At 40.4% G+C, this 19039-nt stretch overlaps 2 protein-coding genes across 6 annotated transcripts; one reads left to right on the top strand and one right to left on the bottom strand.

The window, feature by feature from the left end:
• The first annotated feature begins 1 nt into the window (after position 1).
• On the top strand, positions 2-1470 carry cdc26 (cell division cycle 26 homolog). Its single transcript, XM_035772635.2, has 3 exons — positions 2-176; positions 656-756; positions 924-1470. Exons 2-3 carry the CDS (start codon positions 676-678, stop codon positions 1107-1109), a joined length of 267 nt encoding a protein of 88 aa, XP_035628528.1. The 5' UTR covers positions 2-176; positions 656-675; the 3' UTR covers positions 1110-1470.
• Positions 1471-1473: 3 nt separating this feature from the next.
• slc31a1 (solute carrier family 31 member 1) lies at positions 1474-18664 on the bottom strand. 5 transcript variants are annotated; one of them, XM_052521457.1, is made up of 7 exons: positions 15109-15337; positions 13799-13907; positions 13369-13460; positions 4843-4972; positions 4500-4572; positions 4179-4347; positions 1474-3723 (listed from the first exon to the last, which is right to left on the bottom strand). In XM_052521457.1, the coding sequence occupies exons 4-7, from the start codon at positions 4957-4959 to the stop codon at positions 3522-3524; spliced, it is 561 nt and encodes a 186-aa protein (XP_052377417.1). In that variant the 5' UTR covers positions 4960-4972; positions 13369-13460; positions 13799-13907; positions 15109-15337; the 3' UTR covers positions 1474-3521. The 5 variants fall into 5 exon arrangements, with proteins under 5 accessions (XP_052377417.1, XP_052377414.1, XP_052377418.1 ...); XM_052521454.1 differs by lacking the exon at positions 13369-13460; XM_052521458.1 differs by lacking the exons at positions 13369-13460; positions 13799-13907; positions 15109-15337 and adding an exon at positions 18570-18664.
• Between the last annotated feature and the right edge of the window lie 375 nt (positions 18665-19039).

Here is a 19039-nt window from a genome sequence, read left to right as displayed (position 1 = left end):
TTTTCGGAACACAAGATGGCGTTCTCTACGTCGAACAAGCCGATTGACTAATCAAGGGTCAAACACGCGGAAGCAAAGCACTGCTGAAAAACTACTTTACCCAGAAGCTCTTTGTCAATTCATGGCGGATTCTACAGAGCGTGGCTAGCTACTATCCAAATAAACAACAACAAAATGTAAGTAAATATGAACGATTTGCCTGTTTCATTGGGTCTCAGAGACAAACTATTTACGTGGGAAACTCGCTATTTTGGTCTCCTTTGCCAAATTTGGTCCGTCACTGTAGTCTTAGCTCTAGTTAGCCAGCTTGCTGTTTAGCTAGCTAGGAGTAGGACGTTGCAGAGATATGGGCGCAATTAATTTATTTGGCAGCCTAAATCAAATCAAATGTTATTTGTCACAGGCTTCGGAATCAACAGGTCTAGACTTAACAGTGACATTCATACTTACGTGTCCTTTTTCAACCGTGCAGTTAACAATTACTCATTTTGTGTAATTTCATATACAGTACTATACGTGATTTAATGCAAACGTTACCTATTGCACTCAGCACTTGACTTATCACCTTTATCTTTAGCCAACTATAATAGTACAACATATTCCTATGGCACTTGTGTGAATAAGTAGTCATTGATACGGCACATCTGCTTCCCAGCTAACGTTAGTGGGTAGAAGATGCTGCGCAGAAAGCCCACCCGTCTGGAGCTGAAGTTGGATGACACGGAGGAGTTTGAGAGTGTCAAGAAAGAGCTTGAGGTGAGTAGCCGCAACATCATGAATAATCTCTATAGTATTTTCAGGTATAAAATACTATATTATTAGTGTATGAACAATGTAGTCCCTATTATCTTTGCAAGAAAAGCTTGATGATTAGCAGAACTTTCATGTGTCTAACTACCACCCACACTGGTTTCCTCTTTCAGAGTCGGAAGAAACAGCGAGATGAGGTGGATGTTGTTGGCGTGGCGATGTCGAGTGACATGGCGGGGGCCGGTAGTGGAACAGGGGATGGGAAGACACGGGAACAGATGATCAATGAGAGAATAGGCTACAAGCCCCATCCTAAACCCAACACCTTGCCATCGCTCTTTGGAAACCTGCAATTTTAGGTTCCTAACGGACACAGAGACCGCTAAAATGGTTGGCCCCTCCAGCATTGGTGTGTGGTTGGCACCATAACTGTGCTCTTGAAATGGTCAGGGGTATTTGTTTACCTAAGAAGTTTATCCCTACAAAAAAGTGTACTTTGAGGATCATATTGCATTCATAAGTCTAAAGTAATGTTGCTGCATTTACCTGAAAAGTTAGGACTTGTGATGCAAAGGGTGGCCTTTTGTACAATGTAATGTTTGATGAGAGGGGTCGTGTACAGTGGTTTCCCTCCTTTATTACAAACATCCAGACTTGGTAGCATCTGTGGAAATATGGATTAACTGAATGGACTTGAACTAAATCAGTCATTACTTACAATGGTATGCTTGTACTTTTATTTGCCTTCGATGCCACATTATGTCAAGGACAGGAGACTGCAACAGAATCTAACACATACAGTTCTTGAATGATACAATTTATTATTTGTGTTCTCTAAAAAGATTACAACACTATAAATATGTAAAACTATACAGACATGTTCACACCGATGCTGCGCTGGAGTGGTGGTCAGATTCCCACTTGCTTTTGGCCAATTTACTTCAACACTCCATTTGTACAGTAGACTAATATCCTCTTTATACATTGATCCCACATGGTAAAGCAGAAACAGTTATATGTGCAAGTATATACTAATGTCCCTGGCTTTATTGTAATGTAATGAGAACACGTGGCTGTTAAATCCAGTTATAGCAACTAGGAATTTGATCCCCAAACCAGGCACAACACAATGTCACTCAGGCAACTCATAAACATTTACTACAGTCATTTATCTCAAATAAAAAAAGTAAACCATTAAACTAAAAAGACATACCGAAAAGGGAAATATTTTCTCTTTTAGGTTCTACTTCATAGAAATCACCCTTCTGTCAAAGTATGTACTGCCTGTAGTGTGTGGCCTAAGCACCGATGGGTCACAGAGTAGTGCAGAAATCATGTGTTACTAGGCCAGTCTGAGAAAGCACTGGATCCAGCCTCCTACTTTCTCAGAGTTACCCGATTGTCCTTGGGACCTGAGCACTTCCTCCAATAAGGACACTAGTATTCATGTTGTGTTGACATGTGTGACTTTAAGCCTATTGAATAAACACACCAAAAGTTACTCCCAAATTATAGTGGGGAATCCCACTTCATGAAGTGATAAAGTTAACCCTTTTTAGGTTGAGGTTTAGGGACCTCCTTATGTGCTCAGATTAGACCCAGTAATCTGTTCAACATTAATTAGTTTCTTGAAACAAGCAAATGAAAGATCTGGCCAGCAACAATTTATGGTAGTGAAGATTTAGAAAGGCAGACTCTTGAATTTAGATGTAAAATTATCTTCGTTGGAGGTGATACAAGCAGCAGGTTTGTTTGACATGTACATTTCTATTTACATTGGCTTCTTAATGTGAAAGAGCCAATTGTTATTGTACTTTTATGGGTCAGATCAAGCCTACTCTTAAGTGAAGAGTTATTTGTAAATAGTTTTTAAATTAATAAATTAAATTAATAATCCAAAATTGAACATTGCATAGCAGTGTGTATCATGATGGTTTTAAGGGTTGTCATAATCACGTGACCAATACAAGGACAAACTTCTTTAAAATGGTGCTGGCACTTATCAGTAGACTATGGGTCCTGTCTACAGTTGGCCTAGGCTGTCACATGTTTTCCTCCTTTAAGGCAAAGGGTTTACTAAGGCTCGGTTATACAGCCAATCTCAAGTATGACCTTTGACCCCCGTTGTGAGACACTGATTATGTATGACCCCCATCGGACAGTCAGATGAAATGCGGAGGACTTGGCTTCAGAATGCTTCAACTAGGGCCCAGCATTGTTCCCTGGTCAGGAGATACTATAGGCCCTATTCATATAACTACTCCCTGCTTGTATCAGCACACTGTTCTTCAAGGAGAAAGTGGTTGTAAATGTCGCAAATGCCCTGTATGAGCAGAAAACCCGAGGTCCGATGCTGTAAGGATGAACGTTCACCGATTGTTGCGCAATAATAAAAATACTGATTGAGAATGGCACAACTGGGGGGGGGGGAGTGAACGTTCAGCTCCTTTGACAGAGACGTGGAGATTGAGACAGGAGGCGTAAGAATTTGGAATACAAACATCGCGTTACGGTGACATGGGTAGTCTTAAGAGCTACCAATAGGACAGACGGTCACAAATGTAAAAGCTCATGGTCATAATTCAGATTTACCATCAAGCTTTAGTGTGACAAAGGAAACTGTCCAAATGTGATACATGCAAAAAAAACTATGCATGTTGATGGGGATTGAAAGGAGAATGCCTGTGTGTGTGTGTGTGTGTGTGTGTGTGTGTGTGTGTGTGTGTGTGTGTTTTACATGTGTGGTAGGATGAATAGACCAGATGGGGGTGTCAGTGACAGTGTTCGGTAATGTCAACAACCACAGCCTTTTTCCAGCTGAATAAGAAGTATCCCACCCCGGCCCCCGCTGCCACGGCGATACACAGGTAAGCGTTGTAGGTCATGAAGACCAACATAAGGAAGTAGCTGACCATCACCTGGATGATGTGTAACACCGTCTGCAGCAAGTGGGACAGACTCAGCATCCGCTGGCTGCAGGGGAGAGAGAAGGAAACAGGAATATTAAGAGAGTCATGTTATCAATCAATTCATTCACAGCACTCTGCAAGTCGGGTGTTAGTGGCGACTTAGGCATTTTTAAATTCCTGTTATGGCTACAACGTTCCCCACAAACAGTAAGGCAGGGCAGCAGGTAGCCTAGTGGTTCGAGCATTGAGCCAGTCTACAAGTGTGTCTCAGGGAGAGTTGGGATATGCAAAAAAACACATTTTACAATTCACACATGCGTATTAATACACACGTGTACATGTGTGAAATGGGACAAATAAGCTTCAAAATGTCCTACTACAAGTTAATGTGGAGCCAGTAGCCCTTTTTGGCTGCCGGTCTAGAAGTCTCACATTTGGGGTATAAATCGGGAACACTTCACTGCAATTACTGTGTGTCCGTTTAGTGAGGAGGCCTGTTGCATATTTGGTCTCACTCACCCTACAGTCTTGTGTGTCTCCATGAGCATGGTACCGTCTGCTCCTGGGACAGGCATGGAGTTATAGCGTACGTTGACCTGGTTCCTCCTCAACAGGAACTCCCTGCTGATCTTCAGCCCCTCGTAGAGCACAGCCAGCAGGAAACAACCAATGCAGGCCCCTGCCATCTCTGAGAGGAGACATGATTGAGATGTTAATGTTGGTTAGATATTAAACTTATTTTTGGGGTTAATAATGAACCGGTAATGGCCATGGTCATAAAATACTTTTTGCACTACATTTCAAGTCTACAAATGCATCCTGGAAAACACACACTCTTACCTCCAGGTGTGTTGATGACAAGACCGGCAAACAGCAGCTCCACGTTTGTGTAGCCAAAGTAGAAGGTCATTTGCTTCAGAAGAGGAATAGAAAACAAATTGTGTCACACACCTACAGAGCCAAGGGGTTTACAGTGATTCAGCTCACACACAGCAGAGAGAAATGTCAAGCAGGCCGTTTGAATTAAGAGAGTTAAAACCATTCATCTTAAATCAGATTTGCAGATGTGCAACTTTGGTGGTAGAAAGTGCAGTGACAGGGTGCCAAGCCTAAGTAAATCCCACACTGTAACAGAGAGAAATTAGTGTGTGATATTTTGTTTTTGAGTGCCAGGCCCACTCACCATCATCATCATCATTCCTCCTGCACCCTGTACTGCTCCATCGCCATGGGAGTCTGTCCCTGTGGGAGGAGCCATGGTGCCGTGGTCGTGGTGATCATGGTGCATGTTCATGTTCATCTGTACTGTAGGACTGCAAGAACCAGGAAATACAGAGACAAAATACACATCAGTCACATACATACACTCATTTGTCCACGACAGGTGGCTTTTGTGGTAGGTATTTGGTAGTGCCAAAAGGTGTTCAGAAAATGATTGTGAAGCCAAGACGGAAACAGACATCAAGCCAAAAATAAACAAACAAACCCCACCCCAAAATGTTCACTAAAAATAAATTAGGCACTGAGCATATTTAAGGTCTGCTGAGCCCAAACTTGAACGTAGTGAAAATTCTGTGCAACTTCCAACACACGTATACTGTGAACACTGAGGCTGTACCTGCTTTAAGTTACAGTTTTAGTGGCCAAGTAGACTACTGTGGCTATTTGATCATAATGTAGACTTACCAGAGTGGCCTACCATCAAAATAATGGAGAAAATGCATCCCATAACATTTTAACATGGAAATAGCTGTTCTATCATTCAGCCTACAGTAGCAGCCAATGTCTGTTCAATGTAAGCCTATATTCCTTGAGATGTATGTAATAAAAAAACATGCAAGTCTTGACATTAACCTGTTTATCCCCTTGTCCAATAGACAAGGAGGAGACTGAAAATGTGTTGTTTGACACAAGAAAGCACTTTACAAAATAAAATGCATTATTATGCCCATTCCATTATTACAGAGAATCAGACAAATGATGCTACCTGCTGCCTATAGAGTACCAGAGTAGAAGTCATAATACCCATAAAACCGTGCAGTCAAACAAGGAAATGGGTCTAATCTTTTTTCCAACATTCATTTTTCCTATAGGGGATTTTAGAAACACCTAAAATAAGGGCTGCGTTTCGTGTAGGCTTACCCTAGCGTGATGTTTTGATAACCATGCAAATCTCTCTCGGACAAGGTGATTTATATCAACATAGTTCCCTGTATTTATCCCACAAAATTGAAATGCCAATAAGCTGCTAATGTGGCTATAATAAAGAACTCCAAATGCCATGATCTGGATGCGACAGCCTGATTCGAGGCAAAGGTAAGAATCTCTGGATTAACTATGTAAAAAGTTAGCTACATTTTATAATTAATAAATTGGCAACATTTCTTTAACAGTACAATTCTGTGAACCGTCTTGTGCAAGTTTTAAATTGACACAATACCCGTTAGCAAAGGTGTCAGCTAGAGATGACGTGCAGGAGCTTGTAGGGATTTGTAGTCTTGCATGATGTCTACTTTGATGCCAATTAGCATTTTCGGAAGTAAATATAGAATAATATATTGATAAAAGTCCACCATGTCCGAGGGAGATTTACATGGTTATCGAAACATCATGCCAGGGTAAGCCTACAGGAAACACAGCCCTTTATTTCAAGTCAAGTTCAATCTCGTGCTTCTCTCAGTGGGCTGATATTTCTTCTGCACAGCAGTCCCGGGGAGCTGCGCAGCACGCACACAGCTTAGAGGGAACACTGCCCCACCCTTATCAGCACAGTGTAGGACTCATGCTTATTATCGTCCAGGAAAAATGCATAGTGTGCAGGTGTAGGCCTGCACGTCGAATTTAGGTCCTCTCAAACCAAATTTTCCAGATTTGTAAGGACACCGGTCCGTGTTTGACTCTGTGAGCTTAAAGAGGGATGAAGTGGGTAATCACTCAGAATTGGAGTAGGTTGGTTCTTGGTTTGGCATCATGCGACTAGCCTGAGGACAAGCCCCAGATCCTCTCTAATGCTCCTTGGTTAGCACCGATTAACAAGTTAGGACCATAATTAAAACGAGTCAGTCAAAGACTCCAACGTACCCAGTGTTATTGCTATGGAGAGACGGTGATGGTGTGACTCAGCTGAGAGGTGTTTTAACCATGAACCTCAACCTACTGTACTGAACCCACTGGTGGCCAGAGTCTATTGTAAACGCTGATTGAAACGGTTTTCTTGGACATCAAGTACGTGCAAAAGGAAGCACAGTACCCAGACCATAAACGTTTATAGGTCAAGAGGACGATTACAGCGTTGCCATTTTGTAATCGAGTTATTGATAATGCAATTACAATAGTTAGGCTAATTATAGTTGCGTTTGTTGGATCTGAAGAGTGCCTAAATTGAGGAAAGAACAGACACATATTAGGCTACAGATAGAACAACATGGTCCCAAGAACTGTGAAGCCAGTTCGGACCAGTGTGTGCCAAGGCTATTTCATACACGGCTTCAGGTTAAATCTAAATCTAGTAGACAGGTCACCTTGAAAATCACCTTCACTCCTTACTTAAGAGAGCAATCAATCGAAGAGGAAGAATTAGCCACTTGAGTCGAGAGCGCCATCAGGACCCTTACTAAATCTAATGTCTAAAGGCCACATCTGTAAAAACTGCCTTTATAACACAATAAATGCCCACTTAAAATGGACAATGTCAATTAATTAGAGAAACACAAGATATATGAAAAAGGTCTGGAACACCCAGAGGGGGAAACCAATGACATCAGCGGACAAGGAAAAACAGACATCGAGAATCTAAATGAAGACAAAAACCACATATTTTAAACTGCTGGTTTCCAGTCAAAACATCTGTTGCCTCATATTGTTCTGCTCTGCTAGACTCAGTTACTACCACAGCGAGAAGTTAGCCATTACACAAACATTTTTTTTTACACCTTTATTTAACCAGGCAAGTCAGTTAAGAACATATTCTTATTTTCAATGATGGCCTGGGAACAGTGTTCAGGGGCAGAACGACAGATTTGTACCTTGTCAGCCCGGGGGTTTGAACTCGCAACCTTCCGGTTACTAGTCCAACGCTCTAACCACTACGCTGCCGCCCCATACAGCCCCATATATACAGTGCCTTTGGAAAGTATTCAGACCCCCTGACTTTTCCACATTTTGTTACGTTACAGCCTTATTCTAAAAATGATTTTTTAAATGATTCTCAGCAATCAACACACAATACCCCATAATGACATCACAATACCCCATAATGACATCACAATACCCCATAATGACATCACAATACCCCATAATGACAAAGTGTAAAAATGTTTGCAGAGATGTTTGCAAATTTATATTAAAAAACAGAAATACCTTCTTTACATACACTACCGTTCAAAAGTTTGGGGGTCATTTAGAAATACCTTTGATTTTGAAAGAAAAACTTTTTTTTTGCCCATTAAAATAACAAAATTGATCAGAAATACAGTATAGACAATGTTGTAAATGACTATTGTAACTGGGAACGGCTGATTTTTAATGGAATATCTACATAGGCGTACAGAGGCCCATTATCAGCAACAATCACTCCTGTGTTCCATTGGCATGTTGTGTTAGCTTAACCAAGTTTATCACTTTAAAAAGGCTAATTGATTATTTGAAAACCATTTTGCAATTATGTTAGCACAGCTGAAAACTGTTGTCCTGATTAAAGAAGCAATAAAACTGGCCTTCTTTAGACTAGTTGAGTATCTGGAGCATCAGCATTTGTTGGTTCGATTACAGGCTCAAAATGGCCAGAAACAAAGAACTTTCTTCTGAAACTCGTCAGTCCATTCTTGTTCTGAGAAATGAAGGCTATTCCATGCGAGAAATTGCCAAGAAACTGAAGATCTTATACAACGCGGTGTACTACTCCCTTCACAGAACAGGGCAAACTTTCTTTAACCAGAATAGAAAGAGTGGGAGGCCCCGGTGCACAACTGACCACGAGGACAAGTACATTGCAGTGTCTAGTTTGAGAAACAGACAAGTCCTCAACTGGAAGCTTCATTAAATAGTACCCGCAAAACACCAGTCTCAACGTCAACAGTGAAGAGGCAACTCTGGGATGCTGGCCTTCTTGGCAGAGTTCATCTGTCCAGTGTCTGTGTTCTTTTGCCCATCTTAATTTTTTCTTTTTATTGGCCAGTTTGAGATATGGCTTTTTCTTTACAACTCTGCTTCTCAAACTAGACACTAATGTACTTGTCCTCGTGCTCAGTTGTGCACCGGGACCTCCCACTCCTAGGCAATTAAGGTCACAGTTATGAAAACTTAGGACCCTAAAGAGGCCTTTCAACGGACTCTGGAAAAACACCAAAAGAAAGATGCCCAGGGTCCCTGCTCACATCCGAACATCACACCAGCGGGACAGGTACAGGATAGCAACAATAACTGCCCGAGTTACACCAGGCACGCACAATCCCTCCATCAGTGCTCAGACTGTCCGTAATAGGCTGAGAGGGGCTGGATTGAGGGTTTGTAGGCCTGTTGTAAGGCAGGTCCTCACCGGCAACAACATTGCCTATGGGCACAAACCCACCGTCGTTAGACCAGACAAGACTGGCAAAAAGTTATCTTCACTGACGAGTCGCGGTTTTGTCTCACCAGGTGTGACTGTCGGATTTGAGTTTATCGCCAAAGGAATGAGCGTTACACCGAGGCCTGTAATCTGGAGCGCGATCGATTTTGAGTTGGAGCGTCCGTCATGGTCTGGGGCGGTGTGTCACAGCATCATCGCACTGGGCTTGTCATGGCAGGCAATCTCAATGCTATGCGTTACAGGGAAGACATCCTCCTCCCTCATGTGGTACCCTTCCTGCAGGCTCATCCTGACATGACCCTCCAGCATGACAATGCCACCAGCCATACTGCTCGTTCTGTGCATGATTTCCTGCAAGACAGGAATGTCAGTGTTCTGCCATGGCCAGCGAAGAGCCAGGATCTCAATCCCATTGAGCACATCTGGGAACTTGCAGGTGCCTTGGTGGAAGAGTGGGGTAACATCTCACAGCAAAAACTGGCAAATCTGGTGCAGTCCATGAGGAGGAGATGCACTGCAGTACTTAATGCAGCTGGTGGCCACACCTGAAAGTGACTGTTACTTAGGTTTTGACCCCTCCTTTTGTTAAGGGACACATTATTCCATTTATGTTTGTCACATGTCTGTGGAACTTGTTCAGTTTATGTCTCAGTTGTTAAATCTTATGTTCATACAAACATTTACACATGTTAAGTTTGCTGAAAATAAACGCAGTTGACAGTGAGCGGACATTGAGTTTATATGGAGGATACAACCATCCCAGCTCTGCAGATTTTGCTGCAAAGAGAATCATTAGATAATTTATTTTGGTACTGCCCATATGTAGCTTGTTTTTGGTTGCAGGTTCAGGAATGGCTGAAGAAAAAAAAAAAATCACAACATTTACTTAAATCTATCTTTGTAAATAGCACTGCTGGGTGACTTGAAAAGCCATGGTCAGTCGATCAATAATATAATAGTGCTTTTAGTAAAGGTGTTCATCTTTCATTTAGAATCTGTGGAAATTAGAGAATTGAAAGGTTCAGAACTTTTGTGAAACAGCACAGCAGAAATAAGTCAAGACTGGATCGTTTTTAGGGGTTGAGGGTGGCTGAAGGATGAAAAAAATTAAGTGAACCAATATAAAATGTGCCGTGTCCGTAAAATGGATTTAGTATGTATAAGCTGGAAGTAGAGGCCTAAGTATAGTTGTCCTTGGATTACTCCAATTGGGGGAGGGGAGGGTTAGGTAAAATAAATAAAAATATATAAATGTTACAAAAATATTTTTGGGGGATTGGAAATTAAGCCAAAAAACGACATTGATAGAACCCAGCATTATCTGCAAAATTAAAGCTGATCTTAGCCCCTTCAATAAAAAAACATGATCACCATATAGATGTGACTCACATTAGAAACGACTGCTCTCAAAGTACTGTGGACAAAAGCCTAAACCCCGCATATATATATATATATATATATATATATATATATATATATATATATATATATATATATATATATATATATATATACTTACCCGGGTTGAACTATACATAAAAACAGGAAACATATAATTAACAGAGTCCATGCTTTCCCCCCCAGAAAAGTCAGACTGTTTGGAGCGTGCAGAAGTAAAAACAGCTGAAATACATTTCATAACAAGGAACATGTATATTATTAAACGGTAGACTAAACATTCTTGATTCGACCATTTATATGAAATAGTTTCATTCCAGATAAAATTGGGTGAGATTATAAAACTTACCCAAATGTCTCACCACATTACAACTTACCCAAATGTCTCTGTTACAGCCAAATCAATGACAAGATACTTGTCAATGTGTGTGTGTTCATGCAACCTATCAATGAGTACAGGTGTGTAGTCTGATCCTGTGTGTGCTCTCCTGCTTGAGTCTGGGAAAGTGACTGCGTGTTGTGCAATAAGCTGCTCTCTCTCTCATGACTGCCCTCCTCATGTGACTGTTCATCTGCCTCTCATTTCCTCTGATCCAGCCAATCACATGGGTTTGCACCCCCCCCAAATGAGGATAAGAGACACTTTAAACCCATCCAAAACATACCCTACAAGTGCTGGACAAAACATAACATTAGCTGACGAAATAATGGGATGCCCATTCACTTATTTGTTTGCTGCTCAGACAATCTTTTATACTTCATAAAACTGTGCTTTGACCAGACAAACAGTCAGGACCAAACGGTGTAGGCTGTGTTCATCCGTGTTTGGTAAAACCCACATAAGCTAGCCGATACAGTAACACAAGAACACTTTCCTGATCAAAAGAATTGATCATAAACTGAATGCTGGTGCATAGAACACAACTAATGATGCCATTTCCTGTGCTTGGGTCCATGTACAGGGAAATGTTAATCATTAGACTTTATGGCGACCAATCGGAGACAAAGATAAAGGAAAATGGATACAGCGAAGAATACAATGCCTTTAGAAAGTATACACACCCCTTGACTTTTTCCAGATTTTGTTGTTTTACAAAGTGGGAATAAAATTTATTTAATTGACATTTTTGGTCAACGATCTACATAAAATACACTGTAATGTCAAAGTGGAAGAAAAATGCGAGGCATTGGAAAAACCTCCATGGTCTTTGTGGTTGAATCTGTGCTAGAAATTCACTACTCGATTGCGGGGCCTTACAGATAATTGTATGTGGGAAAGATGGGGTATCGTTCAAAAATCACATTAACCACTATTATTGAACACCGAATGAGTCCATGCAACTTATGTGATTTGTTAACCAAATGTTTTACTCCTGAACTCCTGACAATATGGGGTATTGTGTGTCGATCAGAAACACAACACCTCAACTTTAAGCAATGTAACAACAAAATGTGGGAAAAGTACATTTCTCTATTTTACCTTTATTTACCAAGGCAAGTCAGTTAAGAATAAATTCTTATTTTCAAAGACACCCTAGGAATAGTGGGTTAACTGCCATGTTCAGGGGCAGAATGACAGATTTGTACCTTGTCAGCTCGGAGATTTGATCTTGCAACCTTTCGCTTACTAGTCCAATGCTCTAACCACTAGGCTACCTGCAGCCAAATTGTTTCTGAAGGCACTGTACATGTAATGTACTTGCACCTTTAGTCTAAAAGGAGTTAGTGTGACTGTGATAGAACAGTCCGACCTCCAGCTTTGTGGAACATGATGTAAAAGTGCATGTCAAGTCAAGGCCGATGTAGGCCTATTATATGAAAGCCAAAGGCGCTGATAAAACGTATTCATAATAATCATCACCAATGATTAAAGTGACTGAAGCAATGATGAAATATTCAGTAAATAGCACAATGTACAAAATTACGGAACGGAAAATAGCATCAACAACCACTGACCAACAAAACATTCCATGATTGTGCAACTCAAACATTGTGATTAGAGGTCAGAGGTGATGATTACTCAGTGAAGCCTACTATTTACTCAACAGTTTGTGTGTGTGTGTGTGTGTGTGTGTGTGTGTGTGTACTGTAGCTTTGTTCAGAGAGCGAGATTAACTTTCTTCAGCTCTTGCCTTTAGTAAAAGCTGCATCTTCAAGTTCAGTACCTTGATGGAACAAAGACAAGCTGAGTAGAGAAGACAATGTTCAAAACCATTCTGTGCCTGCGTCTGTCAATGTGGCAACATGCCATTTGGAAAGGCCTGCCTAACTCACTAATCACTTCAGTGGACAGTAAAGATAACCCTTGACCTGCAATTTGAAAGTGTGCAATTAATCAGTCTTATCTAAATAAATACTGTACAACATCACCATCAATGACCCTAACGGGCCTCACATGATCATATAGACCTAAGCCTAATCCGTTCACATTTAAAAGTACACCAGCGACCTAATTTGCTACATAATTGCCAGACTTTAAAACATTCCTAATGAATGCACAAGACTCACTACCTGATGCAAATACAGTACAATAAAGGGTACACAGGCTAGCTAAGAGTGTACAATGGCAAAGTTAGCCTACTTTCCACCTTTTAAAACAAGATGGTACAGAACAATACAGGTTGAGGTACAATAACCAAAAGGTTTTCAATTCAAACTTGAATTTCTCCATTAGATTCAGATCACGCTCTCATCAATCCATCTTTGATTTACAGGTGTTGTTTAAGCCTTGTTTTATTTTACCTGTCATGTTTGTGTTATCAATCCACTGCTTTCCATTCATGGAATGTTGTATGTGACTAGGGTTGGGTGGTCACCAGATTCGCATACCGTTCCTGTAACATCCCGGGGTATACTGTATTACTGTCAGTGGACACAAGGGGCGCTAATTACTTTTCAAGTGTAAAAAAACAAACAAATTTAGGCTGCAGGGATCTTGATCCAGGAGAGGATTGATTTTCTCTACTGTAACTATGACGCCATTTCAATCAATAACAAAGATCAAAACAATTACTAACAATCCACTTCAATTTTTAAGGTGGTCAGTTAAGCTTGGCAGAGGTCAGACAAGTTGTATTCAAATACACTTGGTCCCTGCTGCCTCCATCATCAACTAGCCTAAGTATAAGTCTGTCTGTAAAGTAAACCGGTTGTTGAGAATGAAAACCCTTACCAGGCAACCAAGGTTCAGTCATGTAGGAGTGATGCCAAAGGGAAGGAGGGTCAACTATAACAGCATAGCTGGAGGACAGTCTGGCCCATTGGATACTGTCACTGTCCTCCTGATACATAAAGACAATTGGGCACTGTTTCACTCAGACCCACTCATAAACATTCCTCCCATTCACATATCTGAGAGTAAATAAAAATATAACAAAGTCAGTTAACTATGAGTGACCCTGTTATTCCCAGAGCAGTTGAACTGAAAGCAAAATCCAAAATATGGGTAAAGCAGATCTTCAAAACAGCATCTAAGTCACATAGATTTTTGTGCATTGGGGTTCAAGTCTTGTGGCAGTTTGCCGTGGCTGTTGAGTGCCACTCAATAGCAGACTTCCCACAATAAGATCAGTGAGCACCGACCATTTGAGAGACAAAACAAAGTTCCATACATTTCTTGTGGTTGACCATTTTTTTAATGTACTTTTGGATCGACATAAATAATGACCACCAGGTCATGGAACTTTCTGGCTCTAGAGGCTCACTTTTTAAAAATCTGTTATAAAGGGGATAACTGTGACAGGTAGTGTGTTCAAAGCTGTAATTGGCTGTGAAAAGAGTATAAAAGGACCTATTTCGATTCGTTATGTTTCAGCATCATCATCAATGCTCAATTCAATGCTCTGAAAAGGTTGCAATTGAAATAGCTTGAAAAAAACAATTATTTTGCAAAATTTGTATCTTAATTTCTAGTTGTGGAATTGGTATGACATTGGAATAGGGAATATTGCATGTTTGTGCTTTATGACAAGTTAATGAGCATGACAATGTGATAGATATTGATAGCTTACTTGTTTCGCAATATGAGAGTACGATGCAAAAGAGCAAAGTAAAACCATGAGGTAGTGGAGAGAGACTAAGATCAATGAGTCTTTGGCAACAAAGTAGAATTTTGTGTACTGTAGCAAATACAAAAGCCAAGTGTTTCTCGACAATAACTGACCGTCTGAATAGTAGAATTATAGTCAAAGGCTAGAAATCTATGTTGTTGGCAGCTTACTAGCTGTATGGGGTTGTCTTAAAAAAAAAAAAGTAATATATATATATATATATATAAAAATGGGATCTCGAACATATGCACATTTGTTTGAAATTGTGAGATGGCTCAAGTTGCATAATACCAAAAAACGACTTTGCTAACTAATGAACTAGATAGTCGAGGTACTTGCTAGCCAACTAGCTTATCTAGTAGCTACAGAGGTCAAACAAGTCCAAAAGAGCGATACAGTTTAAATTAGTCTAGGAAAGCACGCACACGCTTACCTCACAATATAGATAACACGGTGGCAGCAACGTCGACAGTACAGTACGGTTTAGAAACGCTGTGGTTCTAGCGTGATTTTCTTGGGCCAAGATAACTCACAACCTAATCATTAACTATGAGCTTTCAAATGAACTTTCAGACTCCCGTTTATTCTACTGGCAAAACGCCGAAAGCACAGCAAGCCTGACATTTGACAATGCAGGAAAATGTTGACGTAGCACGGATGTTTTCATGTAGTAGCTCATCAGGCGACCCGTTCAGGGTAGGCACTTCCGCCGCCACATGGCAGCCCGTAAACCTACATAACACCTTATAACATCCCTGTGTGTATTTTACATTTACTGTTGCCCTCAAAATACCACCGAATGTAATTTTTTATTCACAGATATTCTCAGAAAATGTATGTATTTTCGTGGTGGTCTCTTCACTGGCTGGGTTGGATGGCAACCTGGTCTCAGAGTATTTCGTATTAAATCCGAGACACCCCATTTAGTCTGATGTGTTACGTTTCATATGACATGTATTCATTTGTCCATCAATAATTTCAATAATCAATAATTTCGTATGATTATATTACGAATTTGCTAAACGTACAATATTTTCGAATTTGCTTAACATAATATGTTACGAATTTGCAAAACATGTCATATGTTACAAACTCTAGCTGTCTGGCTAACGTTAGGGGAAGGGTTCGCAAACATAATACGTAGTTGCAAAGTAGGTAAGTGGTTGAAAATCTGCTAATTAGCTAAAAAGCTTAAGTTGTCCAGAAAGAGATACGAATTTACAATCGTTGGGTTGCTATTCGTTTGCATTGTACACCCACTCATTTTCCCCTCACGTAACCATCTGTTTTATGAAACGCAACATATTATACTACTTCCCAAATCCGGATTTACGTTTACTATGTTACGTCTAGTCTAGAGACCAGGCTGCGTCACTCCACATTTTAAATGACCTAATTTGAACAAATATATATGATGAGAATAATTTCAAGTACTAATATTAGTACCGTTGGCCTACTGTTTGATGAAACAAGCGTTCTTAAACCAGAGACATAACATTGTGAGACTTCCGGGAATGCCTGCGAAACAGACCAAGCAGACAGATCAGGCCTGGGATTGAGAAGTAAATGTGCGCGTTTTATTGATAAACCGACTGTAGACGTAAATCAACGAGTACAGTCAGGGAGGTATATATTTATGCACTGACAGTTTGCTGACAACTTCTGTTTTTTTCTTCTATGAAACGTTAAATGTCAGACATGGAATTCGCCTTTGTTATTGCCGATTAAGTGGATGCCATTGAAATTCCACTTCTCCTACACGAAGCTGAACATGAACAACCATGTCCAAGGCATGAATATCTTAACAAGGAAATTAGATACCCGTCCAAACTCTAACATTCACACGAGTTGTTTTGTATGTTTGTGATGAGAGGTGTTTTCGCAGGATATGGGATTGTTTGCCATTACTTCTTGCCCTTGTACTTTCCTCATTATTTGTAATTGTGCAACATGGAATTGTAACCGTCCACAAATATTCTTACTGTAGGCAATTGATCGCATTTCAGCATCACTACAGCCGGCAGTAATTTTTTACCTTTATCTGGCTTTTGTCAGTAACCATGTAAAGAACATAATTAGATTAAATCACAAGTACAAAACACTCACTGTACATAAAAGGATTAGACTATACATGTACATTTGGTCACATAAATTACTGGTTAAACAATATGAAAAGGATTAGACTACATGTACTATATGTCAGTTCACATAATTTACGTTGTCAACAATATGCCAAGCAGTCAAATGCACTTGGTATTGACCCCACGACTAGTGTCTGGGGTACTTGCTCATTAAGGGCCGGTTTCCCAGACACAGATTAATCCCCTAAAATTAAGCCTTTAAAATATCGTGCAGTGGTACAAACGGAAGTACACAGAGACTCCAATTAGCTAGGGTTTAGCTAGTTGAAAAGCGAAGCACATGTGCGTCAAGTATGAAAAATGTAGGCTAAACATCTGGCAAAACGCATATGCATCGATCCCGATGACGTTTCTGTGGTTTAGCTAGCCAACTCTGCCATGACATCACCTACAAGCATTATTGGAGATTTCTATTGAAGCAGTTTCTTTGATTCAATTTTTACTTGATTTCTGCCTGTCTTCATCCTGTACTGTCTTTGTTAGAACTACATATTGGGCCAAACGCTACGCCACAACCTCAGACATTAGATTCTTCTCTACGTTTGAGTCTGGATGGGGGGTACCTCCCCAAGAATGCAAACACATTCTAACTGTTCTGATTGGTCCCTGAAACCAATGGTTTTGTCCAGAACACGTGGGTAAAGCAGAGTTTTGAAAATGTGTCATTGGCTTTGATACTCTGATTGATTAGAGATGATCCAATCGCTGATGAGTGTTTTGTACAACACCCCCCTTTTTGACATCACCACAAATGACTTAAATAATGGCAGTCTCACTGACTTAAGTAACAAACAGAGCAGTAGAATAATTTAGTTTGAGTCGTTAGGCAAGTTGTAGTGACCTCTGCAGGAACAATTTGTGTACTTGAATAGTTGAGAACAACATTGACATGTAAACCTCAGCAGGGGCAGATATTGAGATTTCCTAGATGTACATAACACATTGTCTTATCTATAAGAAGTCACAGACAAGGCTGCAGGTGTTCTGCATTATTTGGTCCGCTCCAGTATTGGGCTGCTGAACAATAGCCTGGAGGAAGCAGCCTTATCACTGCATTCACCATTCTATTTCAGTGAACACAGCAATCAGAGGGGTATCGTACGAAGCAAGCTAGATCTACTCAGGGTTTTCTAAAACTAACCAGCTTCAGATTCCAGCTCAGGGTTCCTTCGTACTACGACGGTTGATATTGCTAATCCACCTGCCACTTACTCTACCAGGTTTGTAACTGCACGTGTCACATGGCTAGTCGAAAGCCAAGGCATTTTCATATGAGACAATGGTGAAACGTCAATCCATGGGCGATGAAGCACCACATTTGAATTTGTGCCCAAATAAACATTTGAGCTTTTTCAAATTAAATGAGGCTATGGTGTGAAATAGGCTTTTACAAGTGCTGTCTTTATTTTATCGTTAATGCTGCCTTTGCACAAGCACATTTCTCAATCCTATAGATGTGTTACATTAAATCATACAAGTGTTACTTACATTGCGTGAAGTTTAAGATGCATTCTGTCACTATTTACCAAAAAAACATTTGTTTAAATCTGTAGTTCTCAAATGAAGGGGATGAAGAAAATCTTTGCAAGAGGCAGGGAATAGTCAAACTTGTGGCTCAGTCATTTAAAGGTAAGTGGAGTTGGTCAATACCTGATTGAAGTTGACATTTCAAATGGTTAAGGATTAAGGTAAGTATGTCCAAAGGATTCTGGATAACACTGACTAAGTGGAGCAGGTTAGTTATGAAATTTACCTGGCTAAAAGGTGAGTCACTTTCGTATTACCGGCTATCCCGAGTTGACGAAAATCATAGGCGACCCCTCTGGCTGGTTCCACAACACGGAACTTGGAGAAATCTCACAACCTTTAGCTAATTCTACATTAGCTGTAACCTAGGAAACAAATAGCTCGTAAGGTAGCCTGAGGAAATATAATGAACAAAAATATAAATACAACATGGAAAGTGTTGGTCCCATGTTTCATGAGCTGAAATAAGATGTATGCCTGATGAAGACCTAGGGGTGGAAACGTTATCACCTGGGAGCATCAGCAGCATTTTCTTTTCCATTAAATAAAAGATCCCAGAAATGTGCCATATACACAAAAAGCTTATTTCTCTCAAATGGTGTGCACAAATAAAATCTGTTTACATCCAGTAGTGAGCATCTCCTTGCCAAGATAATCCATCCACCTGACAGGTGGCATATGAAGCTGAAACTGCAT

This window comes from Oncorhynchus keta, chromosome 6, assembly GCF_023373465.1.
Source record: "Oncorhynchus keta strain PuntledgeMale-10-30-2019 chromosome 6, Oket_V2, whole genome shotgun sequence".
NCBI lineage: Eukaryota > Metazoa > Chordata > Actinopteri > Salmoniformes > Salmonidae > Oncorhynchus > Oncorhynchus keta.
This window is presented reverse-complemented; position numbering and strand designations above follow the sequence as displayed.

What these genes read in the sequence shown, in the direction of transcription:
- cdc26 (XM_035772635.2), top strand. Translation starts at nt 676, where the DNA reads ATGCTGCGCAGAAAGCCCACCCGTCTGGAGCTGAAGTTGGATGACACG. An exon ending in GTGTCAAGAAAGAGCTTGAG is followed by an intron (nt 757 to 923) that starts GTGAGTAGCCGC and finishes TTCCTCTTTCAG; the next exon opens with AGTCGGAAGAAACAGCGAGA.
- slc31a1 (XM_052521458.1), bottom strand. Translation starts at nt 4,959, where the DNA reads ATGAACATGAACATGCACCATGATCACCACGACCACGGCACCATGGCT. An exon ending in TGTCATCAACACACCTGGAG is followed by an intron (nt 4,348 to 4,499) that starts GTAAGAGTGTGT and finishes GTCTCCTCTCAG; the next exon opens with AGATGGCAGGGGCCTGCATT. An exon ending in GAGACACACAAGACTGTAGG is followed by an intron (nt 3,724 to 4,178) that starts GTGAGTGAGACC and finishes TCTCCCCTGCAG; the next exon opens with CCAGCGGATGCTGAGTCTGT.